The 21,759-nt window shown below is 62.8% G+C and overlaps 5 protein-coding genes across 5 annotated transcripts; 1 reads left to right on the top strand and 4 right to left on the bottom strand.

Moving 5' to 3' along the window:
• Nucleotides 1-86: 86 nt before the first annotated feature.
• MTFP1 (mitochondrial fission process 1) lies at nucleotides 87-2,165 on the bottom strand. Its single transcript, XM_033518144.1, has 4 exons — nucleotides 1,362-2,165; nucleotides 962-1,089; nucleotides 667-890; nucleotides 87-293 (listed from the first exon to the last, which is right to left on the bottom strand). The coding sequence occupies exons 1-4, from the start codon at nucleotides 1,585-1,587 to the stop codon at nucleotides 218-220; spliced, it is 654 nt and encodes a 217-aa protein (XP_033374035.1). The 5' UTR covers nucleotides 1,588-2,165; the 3' UTR covers nucleotides 87-217.
• Nucleotides 2,166-2,611: 446 nt separating this feature from the next.
• Nucleotides 2,612-7,772, bottom strand: SEC14L2 (SEC14 like lipid binding 2). The gene is made up of 12 exons (XM_015643443.2): nucleotides 7,667-7,772; nucleotides 5,536-5,611; nucleotides 5,408-5,451; nucleotides 5,193-5,252; nucleotides 4,904-5,092; nucleotides 4,110-4,205; nucleotides 3,900-3,960; nucleotides 3,743-3,826; nucleotides 3,522-3,628; nucleotides 3,307-3,446; nucleotides 3,027-3,196; nucleotides 2,612-2,928 (listed from the first exon to the last, which is right to left on the bottom strand). Exons 1-12 carry the CDS (start codon nucleotides 7,718-7,720, stop codon nucleotides 2,798-2,800), a joined length of 1,212 nt encoding a protein of 403 aa, XP_015498929.1. The 5' UTR covers nucleotides 7,721-7,772; the 3' UTR covers nucleotides 2,612-2,797.
• A 2,955-nt stretch (nucleotides 7,773-10,727) lies between these two features.
• Nucleotides 10,728-15,260, top strand: RNF215 (ring finger protein 215). The gene is made up of 10 exons (XM_015644420.2): nucleotides 10,728-11,003; nucleotides 11,648-11,779; nucleotides 12,103-12,174; nucleotides 12,248-12,333; nucleotides 12,971-13,025; nucleotides 13,247-13,351; nucleotides 13,431-13,547; nucleotides 13,629-13,766; nucleotides 13,905-14,007; nucleotides 14,121-15,260. The coding sequence occupies exons 1-10, from the start codon at nucleotides 10,728-10,730 to the stop codon at nucleotides 14,141-14,143; spliced, it is 1,107 nt and encodes a 368-aa protein (XP_015499906.1). The 3' UTR covers nucleotides 14,144-15,260.
• On the bottom strand, nucleotides 15,233-20,455 carry LOC107211861 (coiled-coil domain-containing protein 157). Its single transcript, XM_033518240.1, is given in 11 exon segments — nucleotides 15,233-15,480; nucleotides 15,558-15,619; nucleotides 15,872-16,011; nucleotides 16,362-16,530; nucleotides 16,996-17,163; nucleotides 17,265-17,452; nucleotides 18,195-18,272; nucleotides 18,566-19,277; nucleotides 19,836-19,946; nucleotides 19,948-20,007; nucleotides 20,417-20,455. Coding segments are annotated over 11 exon segments (1,929 nt in total). The 3' UTR covers nucleotides 15,233-15,278.
• Nucleotides 20,456-21,223: 768 nt separating this feature from the next.
• On the bottom strand, nucleotides 21,224-21,723 carry LOC117245183 (coiled-coil domain-containing protein 157-like). Its single transcript, XM_033518145.1, has one exon. The coding sequence runs from the start codon at nucleotides 21,473-21,475 to the stop codon at nucleotides 21,224-21,226; it is 252 nt and encodes an 83-aa protein (XP_033374036.1). The 5' UTR covers nucleotides 21,476-21,723.
• Between the last annotated feature and the right edge of the window lie 36 nt (nucleotides 21,724-21,759).

Genomic DNA, 21,759 nt, shown 5'->3' with positions numbered 1-21,759 from the left:
AGGTTTTGGGACCCACCCAGACCCATGTGTCCCCCAGGAGAAGACATGACCTGGCCATGGTGGCACCTCAGCATCACCCATTGGGGTCATGTTTGAAATGGTTTATTAGGACCAGTGTGGGGCAGGGTGGCCACTCTGGGGGGCACCAGAGTGAGGGGTCACAGTAGGTGGGTCAGAGCAGCATGCCTCAGTTTCCCCAGAGCACGTGGGGCAGTGCTCAGTGGGACGGCGGGGGCTCTCCTGGTGTCTTGTAAAGCTTGCGGAGGCTGGAATCCATCAGGAAATCCACAGTCCTACGGCAGGAGAGAGTGTCAGGGGGTCCCGGGGGGGGCGTGTCTCTGGGGCGGTGGATGTGATGTGGGATGGGTGGGGCTGTCCTTAATATCCCCTGAGACACCAGCACCACCAAAACCAGGTTTAGCACAGCCTCACTGTGCTAATCCCGGCTCAGCTCCGGATAATCCCCATCCTGGCAGGGACATGTCCTGGCTGGACCCCAGCAAAGCCCCTTTGGAGCGGAGACATCCCATCACCACCCCCTGCTCCCAGCTCCAAGCCCCGATTGGGCCTGGCCTCCAAGGAGACAAATGTGCTCCATCCCTCTGGGCTGTGGGAATGGGGTGCTGGCACCTGTCTGTCCCCCTGGGTGTCCTGGTGTCCTGTTACCTGTCGATGGGGGTGATGATGAGGGGGATGGCAGCCAGCCCCAGGGCAGTGGTGGTCCAGCGGCGCACGGGCAGGGGCCAGCGGGTGAGGGACCCCAGCAGGGCCAGCGAGGCAGCACAGAGCCGGTTGATGGTGAAGCCGGGGATGGCCACCGAGGCCAGGCTCTGCCACACGAAGGTGTCCACCACGGCCACCCCCACACGTGTGGGGTCCTGCCCGTGGGCCTGGGGGGATACAGGGGTCAGTAGAAGGGTGGGGATGGGGAGGCTGGGGGGTGAGGAGGGGTGGCACTCACAGCAGCAGCTTTCCGACCCTTGTCGATGGCGTCGGCGGTCACGTAGGCGGTGGCCACGCCGTAGCTGGCCCACACCACCGGTACTGGCACCAGTGGGCGGAAGGACTCACCCACCTCGTTGGCATAACCTGAGGGGATGGTAGGGTCAGGGACTGCCTCCACGTCACCTCTCCAGGGTGTCCCAATGTCACTGGATGGACGTTGCACAGAGGGTGTTTGGAGTGCCCGTGTCTCCTTGGACCCACTGCCAGCAGGACAGCTGGGCTGGGGGTGCTGCCAGTGCTGCTGTGACTGCCCAGTGCTAGTGCCAGTGTTCTGGTACCCATGTCTGTGCCCAGTGCTAGTGACAGTGTTCTGGTACCCGTGTCTGTGCCCAGTGCTAGTGACAGTGTTCTGGTACCTGTGTCTGTGCCCAGTGCCCAGAACTGGTCCTGCTCTCCAGTGTCTGCACGGTGCTGGGGGATGATGGCACTAGCTAGTGTCGGTGCTGGTGACAGGTACCAGGTGCTGGTGTGCAGTGCTGTCACCCTGTGCCAGGGCCCGCTGTGAGGTGCTGATAGCCGGTACCAGAACCCCGCAGTGCCCGGTGCAGTGTGCAGTACTTGGTGCCGTGTGCCCAGCACCATGAACCCGGTGCACTCTGTGGTGCCAGTGTTGGGTGCCAGTGCCCACCGGCGCCAGGGGCAGTGTGTGGTGCCGGTGCCCGACACAGTGTGTGCTGTCACGTTCCTAAAGCATTCCTGGTGCCAGTGCCTGGTTCCTGCTGTGGCGCCTGATGTTGGTACCCGGTACCAGCGTCCGGTGCTGTGCTCAGTGCCCAATCCCGCTGCCCCGTTCCTGAGGTCAGCACCCACTGTCAATGCCCAGTTCCCGGTGTCGGTACCCTGTGACAGGGGCCGGTGCCCGGTATCACTGCCCCATTTGCGCAGCCGGTACCCGATGTCAGTACCCGGTTCCCGGCGTCAGTGCCCGCCTTCCGGTGTCAGCTATCAATGTCAGTGCCCGGTGCCGGTACCCGCTTCCCGGGGTCAGCGCTCAATGTCAGTGCCCGGTTCCCGGGGTCAGCGCTCAGTGTCGGTGCCCGGTGCCGATGCCCGGTTCCCGGTGCTCACCCAGGTATCGGACCCACGTGTCCCGGTACAGGTCGGGCTCCTTCTGCCCCATGGCGCGCGCCACCGCTCCCGCCGCATGCCCCGCCCCCCGTCCTACGTGCAAAACCACGCCCACACTGGGCTCTGATTTGCATGACCCCGCCCCTCGGGGACAGCGGGATGGCGGCGGGGGCGTGGCCTGAATGCACACGTGACCCCGCGGCGTCACCTCCCCGGCGGTCACGGGGGCAGCTCGGGGGCAGTTGTGGGGCTGGGGGGAGCAGTTATGGGGTGAGGGGGCAGTTGTGGGGCTGGGGGGCAGCCGGGCTGGTTATGGTACTGGGGGCGGTTATGGGGCTGAGAGGGCAGCAGGGGCAGTTCTGGGCCCAGGTGGGTGATTGTGGGACCGGGGTCAGAGTTATGGGGCTGGGAAGGGCAGTTGTGGGCCTGGGGGGAGCAGTTGTGGGGCTGGGGGGCAGCTGGGCGGGTTGCGGGGTTGGGTTGGAGGGCAGCAGGGGCAGTTCTGGCGGCGGGGTGCCACAAAGCGGAGCAGACCCCGCTCAGTCCATCCCTTTACTCCCCACCCCAGGCAGCAGCAGCGGTGGGTGCGGGACCCACGTAAGGCACAGAGCTTGGGGGGGCCCGGCCCCGTCCGGCCCCCGCCTCAGTCCGGCAGCTCCGGGGCTCGGCCCCGGCTCCATCTTCCTGCGGGGCCATCCTCGGGGCGCGGTGCAGCCCAGGGGGCTCAGGGGCTGTGGTTGGGGGACTCCCCCTGGATCTGCTGGGCGGAGGCGGTGTCGGGCAGCAGCACCTCCACGCTGTAGCTCACCTTCTTGGAGTGGAGGAAGCTGTAGGTGTTGTCGAAGCGCAGGACATCTGCGGGGGGACGGAGAGGTCAGGGACACGGAGGGGTCAGGGACACGGGGGACACCCCGGGGGTCCCCGCAGCGTCCCGGGGAGGGCTCGGCACTCACAAATGCCGGGGGTGGCGCAGGTGAGGGAGCCGTCCTCGGGCACCATGTGTGCGTTGTAGCGCTGGTTCGGGAGCACCTCGGTCATGTCGGCCGCCCGCTGCCGCTCGCCCACCTTGGTCTTCAGGTACACCCCGAAGCCGATGTCAGCACCCTCGGAGCGGAACTGCCACCTGCACGGAGGAGGAGCGGTGCTGCGGCGGGCTGGGGACACTGCGGCTGTCACCCGGTGCGGGGCTGGGGACACTGCGGCTGTCACCTGCGGCACGGAGCTGCCGCTCACCTGAGAACGCAGCCCGGGAAGAGGATCTCGTACTCGACCTGGTGGGACGAGCCCCTGTTGACCACGACCGAGTGTTCGTACTTCTGTGCCAGCTGGTCCCGCACGTAGTAATGCTGGGGCACGTCCCCCCCGTAGTTTATCTGGAAGGGACGGAGGATGTGGGGGTGGGGGAACTGCCCAGCAGCCCTAGAGAACCCAGGGGGGGGCCCTCCTACCTTGCTGGAGCACTTGGGGTCCCCGTCAGGGTCTGTCAGCGTCCCCCCATACTCCACCGGGATCTGCGCGGGGTCGATGTACTTCTGCAGGACCTCCTTCCAGTTAGCTGGGGGGGACGACAGCGGGTTTGGGGGGACTGTGAGTTAGAGTATCCCCCCTGGGTGGGGTAGCAGCAGAGGGGGGACCCATTTGGGACACCTCAAGGAGGGTCAGGACTCACATCCCAGCACCACGACCTTCTTGCGCGTGTCCTCGCTCAGGAAGTGCTTGACCAGGTTGTAGGCCACGGGGAAGAGCTTGGGGGCTGGGGGCAGAGTGGGACATTAGGGGGTGTCAGCACCTGGGTAAGAGGAGCAGGACCCCAGGGCTGAACTCACCCTTCACAATAAAGAGGCGCTTGAGGGACTCAGGGTAATTCTCTTCAAACATGGACAGGATCTGTAGGGCAGGGGGAGCTCAGGTCACCCATGCCATGCACCCACCAGGACCCCACCCAGAACACTGGGGGGTGCAGGGCACTGCAGGGACCAGGGATCAGGCCAGACCGCTGTGGGCCAGCGGGAAGGGGGGTGGGCAGGAGCCCTCACCTCCCCATACGTGTCCACAGCTGGCTTCCAGAGGTGCTTCAGGCCCAGGCCCTCACAGTCGTACACCATCATCACCATCTCAATCTTCTTGCCCAGCTGGGACAGGAGGATGGGGAGGATCAGGCAGGACCCATGGGGAGGTCCAGGGATGGGGTGGCCTCAACAGGCTGGTCACCCCAGCCAGAGCCTCCAGCCAAGTGTTGGTGTAGGGAGAAGGGACATCGTGGGAGCTGGGTCAGGGATTTGAGTTAAGGGACAGCAGGAACTGGTGGGGATGGGCAGGATGCAGAGTTGTGGGGTGGGAGGATGAACCAGAGATGGACATATGGGGTTGGCAGGGACACGGTCCATGGTGAGGTGGACAGGACATGGATTTGTGAGGCTGAGGGAGATGAACTGGATGTGGACCTGTAGGGCTGGTGAATGAGGTCATTGGCTGGAGAGATGGACCAGAGATGGACGTATGGGGCTGGGGAGGACATTGGGTGGTGGGGATGGACGGGACACAGGCTGGCAGGGACACAGGCTGAGGGGGATGGACAGGACATGGACCTATAAGATAAATAGGGCTGTCAAAGACATTGCCTGGTAGGGATGGACCAGAGATGGACGTATGGGGAGGACTTTGAGTTTTGGGAATGGACATGGACTTATGGGGCTGGCAGGGACCTGTAGGGCTGGGGAAGATGATGACTGGTAGGGGCAGACCAGATGTGGAGCTGGCACACATGGAGCTGGCAGGGACATGGTCCCACAGGTCTCTTGGGGCCAGCAGAGCGTGGGCAGGTTCCCACCTTTTCACTCTGCTGGTCACACGCATGCCGGAGCAGTTCACAGTCCCGGAACTTGTTCTTGATCAGGTCCTGCTTGGAGGCGGAGAACAGCAGCCCCTTGGCGTCCAGCGGCCCGATGATCTCGTACCACACCGGGCTGCCCTCCCGGTCGTAGCCGCACATCCCACCAGACATGTACTTCCGAATCACCTGTGGGAGCACAGGGGGCTCAGGGCACCTCACACACACCCCAGGGCACTCAGGGGGACAGTCCCCTCCAGGGCCACCCCGGGAAGCCAGGGACACTCACCTCAGGCGGCTCCCAGGCGATGATATTGTCAGCATCCATGTGCTTGCGGACCTCGATGTGCTGCAGCGGGGGCAGAGCAGGCCAGGGTGAGATTTGGGACAAGGTGAACCTCATGTGTGAGTCTCCCTTGGGGGTGGTGGCCCAGGGCAGGGGGTCCCAGGCCAGATATGTCCCAGCACAGCGGGGTCCCCCCAAAAGCAGGGTGCCCCACTCACCTTGCGGAGCATCGCCTCTGCCTTGGGCAGGTCGAAGGAGCGCGCTGCAAGAGAACAGAGAGCTCAGCCCCCCACCAGCCCCATGGGGACTCCTGCCCCACCAGGGCTGTTCCCCACTTTGGGGTTACCTCGGAGCCATTTCAGGAGGAAATAGTCGTCCTGGGAGGGGAGGGAGGGCAGCACGTCCTGCAGCTTCTCCCGGAACTGCGGGGACAAGAGGGACAGTTGGTGAAGGGATCCCTGATCCCAAAAACCTCAAGCCTGGAGGTTTGTCCCTTCTTTGTCCCCCCAAAAACATGCCAACTGGGACTGGGACATTTCCAGGGGAGAAGGGTCACTCTGTGTCCCCTCCCTGCCCCACATGCAGCCAGGATCAGCGGTCACCTGGCAGGGGACTGTCCCCAGGCTGGCTGCCATGCTCTGGGTGTCCCCCAGCACAAGGTGTCCCCAAGCCCTTGCGTAAGGTGCGAGTGTGGACTGTCACCGCTCCGCTCCTTCCAGGGTGTCCCACAGGGACTGGTTCATCCCCTCCAGGGGATCCTTTGGGATGGATGGAGGTGGTCACTGTGTACCCCTGCTCCAGTGACACCCCAGTGGGTCACAGCCCCCCTGGCAGAGGCAGGAGGGTGTCAGGGTGCAGGACTGGGGGGGTTGGAAAAGCTGGGGCCCCTCAGAGGGGTCCTGCAGGCACCAGGCAGACCAGGCCCTGCCAATGGCATCCTTGGGATGAAGCCTGTCACCAGCAGATCATCACATATCCCCGTTTCAGTGACGCTCCAGTGGGTCACAGCCCCGTGACACAAGCAGGAGGGTGTTGGGGTGCAGGACCGGGGGATTTGGGGTCCCCTCAGGGAGTGTGCTACACTACAGGGAGGGACCAAGCAGACCAGACCCCACTAGTGGCATCCTTTGGGATGGTGCTGGTCACTGTGTTCCCTGCTGTTTGTGACCCCCCCAATGGGTCACAGCCTCCCAGCACAGGCAGGAGGGTGTTGGGGTGCAGAACTGGGAGGTTTGGGGCACTCGGGGTCCCCTCTGCACGTGGCCCCGCTCACCCCAACGAGGCTACGGCTCAAATCTCCGTACCAGCCGAGGCCCTCCCCTTAATGAGCCTGATTAGCTTATCTCCCGCTGAATTTAGGGGTAATTAAACCCGGGATTAGCTCCTTCACCCTGGGACAAAGCCGGTGGTGGTGGACGAACGGGTTCGGCCACTCATCTCCCTCACCCGCCCAGGGCACGGCTGGCACCGGGCACGGTTTGGGCTCCGTGCCCCACGCCAGCCCCTGCCCCCCGTGCTGGCACCCGGCGGGGTCATCGCCCGCCCGTGGAATTTGGCTGGGTCTGAAAGGCAGCGATAAGATAAAGGCACAGGGGTGCGCTGAACCCCGATAACGGCGGGCACCAAACACGAGGGGTGGCAGAGGTGGCCGTGGTGTGTGACAATCACGGGTGCTGGGTGTCCCCAGGCCGCAATCCCGGCGCGAGGGGAGGAAGTTTTCCAGTCCCAAGGGAAGGGTGGAAGAATATTGGGGTTCGGCGGGGCCCAGTCTGGTGGGACAGGCGGGATGTTCCTTCCCAGGTGGGCAGCACCACGGGGGGCTCAGCTCGTGGGCTCGGGGTCCAGGGTGGGATGGGGGTGGCAGGAGACTGCTGTCCCAAGGGCCCTGCAGTGAGGCAGGAGGATCCCGAGCCCCGGCGAGAATGGGAGAGCGATAGGGGCCCACCAGCGGGACGGTCCAGCCAGCGGGAGCCTCAGGAGCCAGCCAGGACGGTCCTGCCCTGGTGGGCAGTGCCACAGTGGGGCTCGGCCCGGGTGTTTGGGGTCCGGGATGAGGGATGGAGGCAGCGGGAGCCTCCCGGGGCCGGATTTAGGGGGTGGGGTGGAGCCTGAAGGCGATGGGATGTCCCAGGGGCCAGGAATCGGGGTGAAGCCGGTAGTTCTGGGCTGCGGAGCCCTGCGGAGCTCGGAGCGGGGGAGATGCGGTGGGTTTGGAGTCCGGGATGGGGGGGCTGGAGGAGGCGGTGGGAGCCCCCCGGGGCCGGGAGTGGGGGTGATGCCGGTGGGTTTGGGGTGTATGGGGTGTATGGGGAGCTGTGGAGCCCCCCGGGGCCGGAAGCAGAAATGCTGCCGGTGGGTTTGGGGTGCGGGTGCTGCCGGTCCCGCGGCGGATGCGAGCGCACATCGGGGAGGACAGCCCGGGCCTGGGCCTGGCCCCGGTCCCCCCGCAGCCCCCCGGCCCCTCCGTCCCAGCTCACCTGGGCCAGCACCTCCGCCTGCCGCGGGCTCAGGTCCCCGGCGCGGCCGCTCATGGTGCGCTGCGGGCGGCTCTGCCCGGCCCCGGCGGCCGGGAAGGCTCCGAGCACCTCCCCGGGCCCGCCCCCCGCCCCGCCCGGCCCGGCCCCCCGCCCACCCCCGCGGCCTTGGACCCTGCCCGACCCCTGCCCGCCCGGTCAGCGCCCGCCGCCGCCCCGGGATCGGGCACGGGGGGTGATGGAGGCAGAGGGGATATGGGGGCACAGAGGGGCTTGGGGGCTATAGGGGGGTATGGGAGACTTGGGGGCTTATGGGAGCTATGGGGAATTTGGGGGCACAGGGAGACACGGGGGATATGGGGGGCATGGAGGGGTATGGAGGGCTGTAGGGATATGGGGGCTATAAGGGTATGGGGGCTAGAGGGGATATGGAGGTGTGAGGAGGGCCAGGGGGGCCTGGGGACTTGGGCAGGGGAGTGTGGGGGCTCTAAGTGATGTGGGGGCATGGAGGATGTGGGAGGGTATGGGGCCCATAGGGGATATGGGGGCATGAGAAGGCTTAGGGGTTATGGGGAGTATGGGGGCTACTGGAGATGTGGGGGCATAGAGGGCCTGCGGGGTATGAGGGGCTCGGGGGGTGTGGGGGATATGGGAGCAAGGGGACTTGGAGACTGTAGGGGACATGTGGGGTAGGGGTGCACGGGGAATATGGGGAACAGGGGGTATAGGGGCTCAGGGGACCTTGGGGGATGTCAGGATTTGGGGGGGAAAGGGAGAGATGAGTGTAGGGGGCTCTGGGGGTTAGGGAGTGTACAGAAGGGTGGGGGCCCTATGAGAGTTTGGGCAACACTGTGGGGTAAAGAGGGTGTGGGAGGACATTGGGGTATGGAGGGAGATGTGGCCGTGGGATGGGAGATGGTGATATGGGACAGGTGTCAGGGAGAAGGGACAGTGACAGGGATGGGAGGTGGAGCAAGGACAGGGTGAGAGTGGAGGGGGCAGGGCCTGGGACAGGGATGGGAGATGGGGACAGGGACAGATTGAGGGCTCGGGTGCAGTGATTGGAAGATGGGGATCAGGAGCAGGATGCCCATAGGGCTGTGTGTGTCCCATGGAGCCGTGGGTGTCCCATGGGTGTCCTACAAAGTTACACATGTCCATGGATAACCCATGGAACATCCCATAAAACCATACATGTCCCTTGAGGCTGTGGATGTCACACAGAGCCACCTGTGTCCCATCTGTGCATGTTCCAAGGAGCCATTCATGTGCCATGGAGTCGTATGTGTCCCTTGGAACTGGGACCCATAGATGTCCCGTAGAGCCACCCAAGTTCCGTGGACCCATAAGTGTCCCTTGGAGCTGCAGATGTCCCGGAAGCCAACCATATCCCATGAACCTATGGATGCTCCATGGGGCCATTCGCACCCCTCACGTGTCCCCTCCATGGGGCAGCTCTGGCAGCAGGCATCCCCAGGCCCCATTTTGGTGTTCCCCCGAATCCCATGTCCGTGCTCTCCGTTCCAGGCTGGTTCCCAAGCCAGCTGTGCTCCCGGCTGTTGTTTATGGCACATCCAGACCCGTTGCAATCGGGATGTTTCACCGTGTGGTTAAACCGGCTCTGGCTGTGGCTGTGGGAGGAGAGACCGTGCCCACCCTGTGATTACACCCCCACACTTACAACATGGATGGGGACAAGAGGGACACAGGGACACACCCAGATCCGGCCCACAGCACCCTGCAGCCATGGGAACTGGGTCCCACGGCCCCGAGTCCCGTCCCCGACGTGGCCGCTGCCAAAAGCAGGTCACCCTAGGCCCATGCTGTGGCTAATCCAGCTGACAAATCCCCCGGAGGCACATGTGCTGGGCACACGTGGCCAGAGCAGGGCCAGGATGTGGCACCCAGGGGTCAGGATGTGGCACTGGAGGCTGCCTGGCACCCACCCGGGTGGGGGTGTTGAGGGGTGTCTGGTGCAGTTGAGTTTTGGGGTGTTGGTGTGTGTTCATGTCACCCAGCTGTGCCCACGTCACCTTGGGGGTGTGCCCGTGTCCCTGTTGTCCCAGAGCACACGTGTCCCTGTGTCCCCATGAGTCCCTGTATCCACACATGGGGATGTGGTGGACATGATATCTGTGTCCCCATGCCTGTTCCTGTCCCTGTCACTCTCCTGGTGACCGTTGGTTTCCTGGTCCCTGCATCCATCCCTGTCCTACTGTTGCTGCTGGTTCCCATTCCAGTCCCAGACTTTGTCCCTGTCTTACTCCCACTCCTAGTCCCTGTCCCATCTCTCTCCCGATTCCCATTCTCCTGATCCCTCTCCCTGTTCCCATCCCAGTCCTGGTCCTGGCCTTTGTCCCTGTGTTGCTCCCACTCCCTGTTCTTCCAGTGCCTCTCCTTGTTCCTGTTTCCATCCCAATCTCATCCTTGTCCTTATCCCTGCTCCATCCCTGTTCCAGTGCTGGTTCCCATCCCAGTCTCAGCCCTTGTCCCTGTCTCAATCTCCATCCTAGTCCCCATTCCTTGTCCCTGTCCCTCTCTTGGTCCGTGTTCTCTTCCTGGTCTCCATCCCGGTCCCTGTCCTCATCACCGTCTTTGTCCTTGCTCTGTCCCTGTGTCCAGCTTGGTCGTGGTTGTTGCTGCTGTCTCAGTCTCGGTCCCCACTCCCTGTCAGTGTAACTCTCCTGCTCTCTGTCCTCATCCTGGTCTGCATCCCCATCATCCCCATCCCCATCTCCATCCCTGTATCCCTGTATCTCCATCCCTGTATCCCGACCCTTGTCCCAGTCCCTATCCCTTTTCCTGTCCTGTCCCTGTCCCCGTCCGTGTCCCTTTCCCTTTCCCTGTCCCTGTCCCCATCCCGGTCCCGGTCCCGGTCCCGGTCCCTTTCCCTGTCCCTGTCCCCATCCCGGTCCCGGTCCCGGTCCCGGTCCCTTTCCCTGTCCCTGTCCCCATCCCGGTCCCGGTCCCGGTGCGGGCTCTCGGGCTCCCCCTGCGGGCGGTGGGGGGCATGGCGGGTCCTCCCGTCCGGCAGGGGGCGCTGCGGGGCGCGGTGCGCGCAGCCATGGCGGCGGTGCGGGCGGCCCTGCTCGCCCCGCTGCTGGCGCTCGGCCGGGCCGGCTCGGGGCCCGCGACCCCCGCGCGGGTCGAGGTGGCCGTGTCGGGGCCCGGGGCGGAGGGGCCGGCCGGGGCCGGGGCCGGCAGCGGGGCCGCGGGGCCCGGCGGCTCGTACACTCTGCGCGGGGCCGTGCTGGGAGCGGGGGGCGGCCGGGCCGGGCCGGGCCGGGGGGGCCCGCGGGGGGAGCGGGAGGAGATGGAGATCCAAGGCCGCCTGGTGCTGGTGAGCGCGGGGAGACGGGGAATGGGGCTGGGGGGGGTTGCTGGCACTGGCGAGGGGGAGCTGGAGGGAACTGGGAGATACTGGGGAGGCCAGGGGGGCAGTAAGGGAGGGAGGGAGGGAGGGGAACACTGGAGACTGGGGGGCACTGGGAGACATGACAGGCTGCTCGGTTTGGGGGTGGGGACGGGGGTGCTGGTGGCAGTGATGAGGGGGAATCGGGGGGAACTGCGAGATATCGAGACCAGTGGGCATTGGCAGGGCAGTGGTCAGTGTGGGAGGAGGGGTCGGTGGGCACTGTGGGTGCTGGGGTGAGTCCTTGGGCACTGGGACATGAGTGAGGCAGGGGAGAAGTGGGAACTGAAGGGCACTGGGAGGCACTGGGCGATTGGTGGGGACGCCTGGGACACTGGGGGCTGACCAGGACAGGTAGCGCTGCTCTGGTGTGGCCAGCAGCAGAGAGAAGGTGCAGGTGCAGGAAGGTGCAGAGCGGGGGCCAGGCCGTGTTCCCTGTGTTACCCCAGCTGCTGTCCCTGTCCCCATACAGTGCCTGGCTCCCCAGGACCCCTGGGAACATGGAGGTGCTTTGGGGATGCCCTGAACCTTGGGATCCATCGCAGCTCTCCCTCTCCTTGCCATGTCCCCAGGTGGGTGACGTGGAGCCGGAGCTGGGTGCTGCTGACAGCTGGATCGGGGTGGTGCCCGTGGGCACGGAGGAGCCGGCCGAGGGCCCCCGGGGTGCCAAGGAGGAGTCCTTCACCACCGCCGTTGTCACCAAGGTGACCCTCTGCCTGGCCCTGTCCCCTCTGCCTGGCCCTGTCCCCTCTGCCTCGCTCTGTCCCCTGCCTGGCTTGAGGGCTTCTGTGGTGTTGCAGGTCACAAAACTGCAGAGGTGTCACCTGGGATGTCTCCTGGCCAGATCCAGGGGGTCCTGGTCTGTGCTTGGTGGCCAAGGGGGTCTCTGACAGTTTCTGTCCCCTCTTGGGTCCCTTGTGACCCTTCACCCTGGCAAAGAGGTGCTGGGTGCTTCCTGCAGCAGGACAGGAGCTTGCTGGTGACACAGCCCCGCTGTCCCCTGATCGTGTCCCCTCTGTCCCTGCAGATGAAGCGGGCCCTGGTGCTGGGGGCCTCTGCCCTGCTCATCCTGGCGCTGAACCAGAACACCATCCGTGAGGTAGGACAGTGCCGGCGGTGGGGCCGGGCGGGGATCATGCCCCGCTGACGGCTCCGCTTCCCTCCCGGTGCAGCTGGACGTGTCCCAGCTGCTCGCCAAGCCCGTCATCGTCATCCAGTCCTCGGACAACGTCACCAGGCTGCTGGGAGCGCTGCTGCGGTACGGGCTGGGGTGTGGGAGGGGCTGAACCCTGCCTGGTCACTCTGCAGGCTGTGACACCCAGGGACCACCCTGGGGGTTTCTCACTCAGCCCATGGTGTTTGCTGGGGTGGTGTTGCGCCATGCCAAGGCCAGCTGGGGCTGAGATGTGTTTCCAGAGGGGATCTGGGTCAGATCCAGCCCTTCCCCAGGGCTGTAGCCCTTCCATGGTTCCCCATGTGGTGGCAGGTGTGACAGTGGCCTCACCCAAGAGCTTTAGGACTCTCAGTAGAAATCATTGAGACCAGTTATTTCTTCTTGTGGCACCAGCATCCCCACAACCTCCGTGGGTGTTTGTTCTCACTGCCAGCAGCAGTGGGACCCTGTCAATCCTCCTGACATGGGATATTGGGATTGCTGCCATGGTGTCACACATGGGGAAACTGAGGCATGAGGTTGGGAGGAAGAGCTCTCTGCAAGATCACTGAGGGCTGGGCACAGCTGGGGAGGAAGTTTCTTGTTGTCACCTCCCCTGTCTGTTGGTCTGGTCCCCCTTGGTGACTGTCTGGCTGTGTGGGGAGGGGATGCCCCTGGCACTAGAGAGCTGTGTCTGGATCCTGCTGTGTCCATGGAATGGACACTTTCTCTTTGCTCACAGTGGGCTCCGGGCTACGGCAAAGATCACGTACCAGGCAGTGCTGCTAGAGAACCTGGTATGTTTGTGTGTCCTCCTCTTCCTCATTCTGCCAGTGGGAGGGCATGACTGTGCCCAGCCAAACTCCTCTTATCCATGGGAAGCAGCTGCAGGGAGCAGGGAAGGGATCCACTGGGAACAGAGCAGCTGGCAGCACCAGTGTTCCTCCTCCCAGGACACGTGTGCTGGCATTGCTGGACGCTGCTGTGGCCATCAGCAATGCCGTGTCCTGCCTTGCAGGGAGTGACCCTCACGCTGTGGTCAACCTGTGGCCTGTCCCGAGGGGGCCTCTACGGGGAGTGGCAGGGGGTCATCTGTCCCGGGGAGAGCAGCTCGCAGGTGCAGGTACGGCACTGGGGTTTGGGTGGGGCTGGGAGTGGGGCTGGGCTCTCTGGCTGCCATCCCCACTGTGCTGTCCCCACAGAAGTACCTGCAGCAGCTGTGGAACACCATCCTGCTGATCGCCCTGCTGCTCTGCACCGGCGTCATGGTGCAGGCGCAGCGCCAGTCGCGGCAGGACCTGTCGGAGCGGGATGCCGAGGTGGGAATGTGGGAATGTCTCCGCTGTGCTCCGTGCTGGGGGTTTTGGGGTGGGCTCTGACCCTCGGCTCTGTCCCCACAGCTGGACCTGAAGCGGCACATCCGGCAGCGGCTGTTGGCGCTGAAAACCCGGCGGTACCATCCCGGGAAACCGCCCCGGAGCCGGGCCTGCGAGATCGACAGCTGTGCTGTCTGCCTGGACCAGTTCCACAAGAGCCAGGTGGGACTGGGAGGACTGGAGCCCACCCTGGGCTGAGCCTCCAGTCACTGGCCAGGGCCAGGGTGTCCCTGCCAGGGTCTGGGCTGTGTCCCTGCCACCCGGCTGTGCTCACATGTGCCCTCACTTCCCTGCTGGCAGTGGCTGCGGGTGCTGCCCTGCTCCCATGAGTTCCACCGGGACTGTGTGGATCCCTGGCTCCTGCTGCAGCAGACCTGCCCTCTCTGCAAGCGCAACATCCTGGGTGAGAACCGCCCTGGCACCCAGCTGAGCCCCCGCTGGCCCTGGGGAACGGGCCAGGGAGGGCCTGGAGCCTGCCAGGCTCCCTGTGCCAAGGCTGTCTGTCCTCCCTTGCAGGGAACTGCTGCACAGACAGCTAGCTGGCCTGAGGACACACTCCAGGGACAGAGCACGGCCGCTCCAGGGACAGGGAGGGGGGCAGGGGGTGCCTGGTGAGTGGCGCTTGCTGCCGGAGCAGGGTTGGTGTGGCTGTGCCCGGCACAGTGCCCAGACTTTGGAGAGGGAAGGGCTCGGGGCTCTCCTGCTGGGTGTGAGTAGAGGGGTGGGGGTCCAGATGGGCAGTGTTGGGGAGGGAAGATTTGGGGCACCCGTGGGTGTATTGGGGTGGGAGCTAGGGCAGGGAGAGACCTATTCCTGCTGTGCTCTTGCCCTGCTCACAGCAATTTTTTTAAGTCTTGGGTTTTTTGTCTATTTGCTGGTGGCTGTGGCAGGGTAGGCAGAGCCTGGCTGCAGTGCCAGCCCCTCTGGGAGGTGGGTGACAGACCTGCCAGGGCTGTGGGGAGACTCACAGCCTCAGTGTGGGAGGGCAGGGGTCAGACACTTTATTTATAATAACTTATTAGAAAGGATGGCACGAGTCAGCTGCAGAGCCAACACAGGGCTTGGCTCACCCAGCACAGTCACTGGGGACCTGCTGTGAGCCCTGCCTGGGTCCTGCCCCACGGGCTGCAACATGGCACGTATCCGTCCCTATTAAACATGGAGCAAGGCTGGCTGTGTGGTTTGTGTGGGGCTTGCATGGCGCTCAAAGTGCTGGGGAGGCAGCTCAGAGGTCAGGGCCAGCCTGCACCAGTGACTCCCAGCCCCTCTGGGTGTTCGTGGAAGGGGGAAATGACTTTCCCAGGTTGTGGCTGTGCTGGTGGGCTAAGGGTGGCTCAGACTCCTCTCATCCCAGGCCAGCTCTGCTTTCCTCTTCCAAGTGTGGCCACATCCCAGTCCCCTCTTGGGAATGATTCCTGGCAGGAGTTAGTACATGCTGTGTCCTGCCCAGGGCTCTTTTGGGGACTGCAGCAGTGGCACAGCCATGGGTGACTGAGCTCCAGTGCCCAGGAACGTCCCTGGAGCAGCTCCCCAAGGAACCAGGCGGAGCCCGGGTTTCCCAAGGGAATGCACCTTCCTAATGCACAAAGAACTGGTAATGAGGTCCCCTGGGCAGGGCAGGTGGCTGCTGGTATAACACAATTTCTCTGTTGGGAAGTTCAGACTGATCTGTGTTTATTTGTGGTGAGCCCCGGTGTGGTGTGACGGGAGGCCCAGCCCCAGGCGTCGCACTGAGAGCGTTAGGCAGGGTTTGGCCTGGGATGTGGGCTCTGCCTGGAGTTGTTTGGAGTTGTGGCTGCTGGCAGCTCCATGCCAGGCCTTGTTTGTGCATCCTGGCGTCCCTGTGCTGTCCCTGCTGCTTCCACTGCTGAGCCGCCTGTGGGGTGGGAGCAGTCAAAGGGGAAGAAGAGCAGGGAACACGCCCCCAGCCTCTTCCTCTGGGTTCCTACTCACCCAGGGTCCTGCCTGCCAGCCTCCCTGTGGAGCTGGGACCCCAGCTGGGCCTCTGGGACAAGCTGGGGAAGAGAAGAGCAGGTGAAATTTCCCACCACCAGCTTCAGCTCTAATCACATCCCTTGGCCACCACAGCTGGTGGTCAGTGATGGGAAGGAGCTGGAACCAACCCAGGCAACACCAGTTAAACCAGAGCGACCTCCCAGCAACATGTGCAGCCTGGGCTTGGCCCTCACAGGGTCCTCAGAGGGTGTCTGGGGGCCAGGGGGTGGTTTTGGGGTACACAGCACCCACCCCTGTGGCACCCAGCTCACCTTGAGCACGCCCTGCTCAGCTGCTGCCTTCACCTTGGCGAGCAGAGCCTCGAGCTGTGCGTTCTCTCGCTCCAGCACCTCGATCCGGATGGTGTTGGCCTGGAGCTGACTCTCCATGTCCTCTGTCAAGTTCCCGCTGCCTGCAAACAAAATCCAAGAGAGCCCAGCTTGCAGCTGCTGCCTGCCTGCTCAGAGGCATGGCCAGCCCTCCTGCCTCCCAAGGAAAGGAGCCTGCCCTGGGCAGGGAGCACCGGCACTGCCCGGGAAGTGGCAGCTGGGACCCCAAGCCCCGTGGGCAGAGGAAGCTCTGCCATGTCCTGGTCCTGCTGTGTATCCTGCCCCAAAATGTGGGATGCACGGCACCCATGCAGGGATGGGTGCTTTGCACGGGCTCTGAGCCCTTCCTGGTTATCAGTGGGACAGCAGGATCCCCTGAGAGCTCCAGAGACCCCAAGGCACAAACACACTCTGCTGCCATCTGCTCCCTTACTCTCAAACTGCGTCTCAGTGGGGATGTGGAGATCAGGGAAGAACACCAGGAGCCTTTCCCGCTCCCTCAGCTCCTGTGCCTGTTCCTGCAGCTGGGATGTGTTTGCCTGCAGCTCCAGGATGGACTGCTCCAGTGCCAGCTTCTCCTCCTGCAGCGTGTCCAGCAGCTCCTGTGTGGTACAGTGGGGAGGAAATGAAGTTTGCAGGAGTGAGGACTCAGCCCCTCATGGAAAGCTCCCACCCTTCCCTGATGGGTGGATGTCCTGTGGCACTGGGGACAGTGACAATGTACAGGGTTTTAGCTGTGAGATCCCTGTGTGTGCTGGAAGCAGCAGCACCAACTGTGAAGTGTGCAGCATGTCCAGGTGTCCAAGAACAGAAGACTGGAGATGTGGAAGCACCTCAAGATGTCCCTTCTTGCTGCTCCCCTCTGCCCTGACTCCACCAGAGACTTGTCTGGCACAGGGTGGAGGGAGAGGGCTCTTCCCCAGGGAATCCCAAGAGGATGTGACCATGTGACAGTGTCACCCTAGGCCCCAGAGTATCCCTCCTGGGAAATCTGGCTGTGGGACAGAGCAGTGTCCTGACAGCCCTGTGGCACAGCCTGTGTCCCACACCTGGGTACCAGCACTCACCTGCTGTGCCTGGAGCTGTTTCCCACTCTGCTCCTGGCTCTGCTCCAGCTGCTCCACCAGCCGGGCGTTCTCCTCCTCGGCCTCGGCCAGACTGGTCTGCAGCTCCTCACGCTCCTGGTCCAGGCTGTTCAGCTGCTGCAGCAGGGTCCTCTGCTTAGCCTGCAGGGACTGTGGTGGTGGGGGTGAGCCTGTGTGGGGCTGTGGCACCCATTCCCCACAGCCCTGACACGGAGCAGCAGCTCAGCCGTCCACTCCAGAGCCGGCTGTACCTCCTCGTGCTGGAACATGCTCTCCACACGGACCTTCTCCTTCTCCAGCTGCACCCTGGTGGCATTCAGCTCCTGGTCCAGGCTGTCCCTCTGGCCTATGAGCACCTGCACCTTCTCCTCCAGCTCCAGCACCTGGCTCCGGGCAACCATTGTGGTCATCTTTTCCAGCAAGGTGGTCTTGGAGAGCTCTGGGAAGACACAGCCACCGTGGCCCAGGCTGGGTAGGGGCGAGATGCTGGAGGACCATGGAGGTGATGAGAGGGATGGGGGTGTTCAGCCTGAAGAAAAGAAGGCTCCAGAGAGAACTTAAGAACCTTTCCCAGTGCCTGGAGGGGTTCCAAAAGAGCTGGAGAGGGGCTTGGGACAAGGGATGGAGGGACAGGACACAGGGAATGGCTTCCCACTGCCAGAGGGCAGGGATGGATGGGATAGGGGGAAGAGATTATTCCCTGGCAGGGTGGGCGGACCAGCTGGGTGGTCCGCCCACACAGGGTGCCCAGAGCAGCTGGGGCTGCCCCTGGATCCCTGGCAGTGCCCAAGGCCAGGCTGGACATTGGGGCTTGGAGCAGCCTGGGACAGTGGGAGGTGTCCCTGCCATGGCAGCGGTGGGAATGGATGGGCTTTAATATCCCTGCCCATCCAAACCAGTCCATGATTCTGTGGTTCAGGGGCACCTCATGCCCTCCACAGGCCCTGGCAAAGGGAGACAGGTCTGACAGAAGGCCTGTGGCCCCCCTCAAACTTCCATCAGTATCAGCTCACTCTGGCACTGGGTGATGTTGAGGTGCTGCTGTGAAGGAGGCCCATTCTCTGCCCATCCCCACAGCCCAGTCTGGGCGTGCTGGGGGCTCTGTGGGTGTGAAACACTCAAGAGGCCAGGGTGAGAGGGGAGAGGTGTGAGCTGAATGAGCCCCTGGGTGAGCCCCTTACCCAGCTCCTGCACAGCCACCTGCTTCTCTGCCAGTTCCTCCTTCAGGGCTGAGAGTCGCTCCTCCAGCAGAGCAGCTCCTAAACCAGCAAGAAAACTCTCTCATTAATCAGTTCCTCAAAAAAAAACCACCTAAACCAAGGGGAAGCAAACAGCCACACCAAAGTGTTTTTGTCAAGTGATGGTGTTGTGCTATCAGGGAAATAATAGGACACAAACTCCCAGTGCCTGGGATTAGCCTCACAGCAGGGAAAATCCCCCAGCAGCTACAAAACGCCCTGCTGGTCGTGGTGGGGCCAAAATTTGCCCATGGACTCTGTTCTTCTGCAAATGCCCCCGGGCGTGGGAGGGGATGCTGGGAACAGCTCTGTACCTCTCCGGAGATCGTCCTTGTCCTGCTCCAGCCTGGCCACAGCCTCGGAATGCTCCTTGTCCTTGGCTTTCAGGCTCTGCTCAGCCTTCCTCTGCTGCTCTGCTCGGGCATCCTTCTCTGCCTGCAGCTTCCTGGAAAAGTCCTCAACCTGTTTCTGCAGCTTCTTCTCCTGTTTGCCCATCTCTTCCAGCTCAGCCTTCAGGGGGTTCACCTGCTGCAGCAGCCCCTGGAGGTGTTTACTGATCCGGGAGAGGGCCTTGCTCTGCTCCGAGGCCCAGTAGCTCATGTCTGTTGCAGAGAGGTTCCTTCTCTCTGCGCTGTCCTTCAGCACCTCCTGGAATTTGCTGAGAGCAGAAGGGATGTTCTGGCTCTGGCAGATGCTGGTGATGGCTCTGCTCACCTCGTGGAGGCTGGCCTGGGTGCTGGAGCAGGTGTCACAGGAGCCCAGGGGTGACCCTGGGGTCTGTGTGGGGACACTGCGGGTGCTCAGAGCCAGGCTGGGGCCAGCCCTGGGCTGGGAGCTGTCTGAGCTGGCCGGCACATGGACACTTGGACATGGGCACACAGATGACTGGGCAGCCTCTGGGGCAGTTCCTGACTCCAAAACATCTGGCAAGAGGCATTTTAGGTGCTCCTTCTGATATTTCCCAGCCTGGGGAGCAGAAGGTGGAGTGGATTGCTGTGTGGGGATCTCCCGCTTGCAAGCCTTCTCCTGAGGGACAGAGCACAGAATTAAACTGGGGCCCAGATCAAAGTGAAGATGACCCATAAAAACCTAATCAGGTGTGGAGATAGGACAGCAACTTCCAACTCCCCAGCAATCCCTTCTTTCCCACCCCCTGCACTGCCTCCTGGTTTTGCCACATGGATTGTTGTGAGACTTTTCCATGAGAAAGATCATTTTGGGGAAAATGAAATGCAGGAGAGGTTGTTTTTACCACCAGTTATTTAACTGTCTTGGGGCAGCTCAGATCCACAGTGGGATCAGCAGAGCTGCAACATTTTGGCAGTAGGAGAATATTTTCCAAGCTCTAGAGGCAGCCCAGCTCACCCATCCCGAGATCCTAGAGCAGGATGGATGCATTGGCACAGCTGGGAGTGCTGGAGGGAAGGGGCTCAGGCTGGGAGGGAACAGATGTGTGACACAGAGGCCAGCACTCAAAGGGTGCACACACATCTGGCGTGGCCACAGGGTGTTGAGAAGGACCACGATCCAAATCCTGCAGAGAGGGGAGTGACTCAGCTCATGGGATGTCCCCAGGTGTCCCACCTCATCCTGGAGCTGCTGGCAGAAGGCCCCAAGTTTGAGCATGGTGCTCCAGAAGGTCCTGGCCGTGAGCCCCGCGGACATGCAGGGCCCCAGGCCCCGCGCCGGCGGCACCGCTTGCCCGCTCAGCAGCGTCTCGGCGTAGCCAGTGAAGCTCTGCAGCAGCAGCAGCAGCCTGTGCCGAGGGAAAAACAACTTGGAGCAGCTGGGAATGTGAGCTGGGGCACCGAGGTCAGCCCACTCCCATCACCCAGCAAAGCTGGTGTGAGGCAGGAGGGTGGGATTGTTACTCCGGGGACTCCCCAGGCATGGATCGCTTCATGGAGCAGCCACTTCCAAGAGGCTGTGATCAAGCTCCCCCCACTCATTTGGGGCACCCATGCTGCTGCAAATCCTGACTTTTAGGGCCAACAGCTCAGTGAGAATGGCTCATCTTTTAAAGCAGAGCTGTATTTATTTCACCCAGACTGCAGAAGGGGCTTTGGCCTCCCAAGGCTGTCGATGCATCTGTGTCCTAATGTTTCCAAAAAATTGCAAAAATGCTGAAGTGTTTCAGTTATGCTTTGGGAGGCAGTTTAACAAGCCTGTCCCATCTGCTCCACCTCAGCTCCTGGGTGGATCATGTCTGGCTCTGCTTCTTCGTGGCCAGTTTGTGCTGGGAGCTCTAAGCAGGGAAATGAGCTGGGTTTTAAAGCTCAGCAGGGCATGAGGCCGAGGTGCTGGCACTGCTCATCATGGAAATACATGGGGAACAAAGCATCTAAAAAACTTCATGAAATCATGGGATATCCTGAACTGGAAGGGACCCAGGGATCATCAAGCCCAGCTCCTGGCCCTGCACAGATACCCCAACAATCCCACCCTGTGCTTGAGAGCATTGTCCAAAGGCTCCTGGAGCTCTGGCAGCCTTGGGGCCGTGATGTGGCTCTTGGTGCCATGGTTTAATCAATAAAGTGGTGTTATGTCATAGCGTGGACTTGATGATCTCCAAGGTCTTTTCTAACCTAGCTGATTCTGTGATCATTCCCTGGGGAACCTCTTCAGTGCCTGAGCACCTTCTGAGGGAAGAACCTTTTCCTGATATGCAGCCTAAACTTGTGTGGCACAGCTCGAGCCATTCCTTTGAATCCCATCCCCGGTCACAGAGATCAGAGCAGTTCCCCAGGAGGAGCTGCAGCCCCGGTGAGGTCTGACCTCAGTCTGCTCTGTTCCAGCTGAACAGACCAAGTGCTGTCACCCTCAGCCCTTCACCACCCTCTCAGCCCGCATTTGGACACTCTCTAACAGCTTCAAGTTTTTTCTGTGCCAAGTTGCCCAAAACTTGGGTAAGTTCAGACACACAACTCCCTGTCCTGCCCGGGGCAGGGGCCGCCCCGGGGTGCTGGTGCCTCTCACCTGTCTATGAGCAGCTCCAGCAGCACCACATGTGCGTGCTGGCTGAACTGGGGCTCGCTGTCGCTGTGCCTGTAGCGCTGCAGCAGCACCGACATGTCCAGCTCGCAGGACACCTTGTCGGGGAACTTCCATGAGGGGAAGCGCACGGCGCCGGCCCGGGAGGACACGTCGGCGATGGCGGCCTGCAGGTCCCGCAGGTCGGCCCGCAGGCTCTCCATGCAGCCGCGGTGGCCCAGGAGGTGCGCCATGGTGTGGGACACGGCCCAGGAACAACGGGGCCACCAGGCCAGGGAGAGATGGGGTCAGCAAGCCTGGGATGGAGGGAACGCCCTGCTGGGACAGGCTGCTGGAGAGGGACCGGCACGCTAACCCCCGGGCCCGGCGGTCTCCAGGAGTGCTGGAGAACCGGAGGAATCAGTAGCAACAGCGGAGAAGAAACGCCGGGCCCGGGTCCTGTGCTAGGCCTCGGCGTCCCAGCCCTGTGGCCATGACAACCCCACCCCTCCCGCGCCGCATTGGTGCATTCCTGCTT

The sequence above is a fragment of the Parus major genome, chromosome 15 (assembly GCF_001522545.3).
Source record: "Parus major isolate Abel chromosome 15, Parus_major1.1, whole genome shotgun sequence".
NCBI lineage: Eukaryota > Metazoa > Chordata > Aves > Passeriformes > Paridae > Parus > Parus major.
Note: the sequence above shows the minus strand (reverse complement) of the source record. Positions and strands in the feature narration are given on the sequence as shown.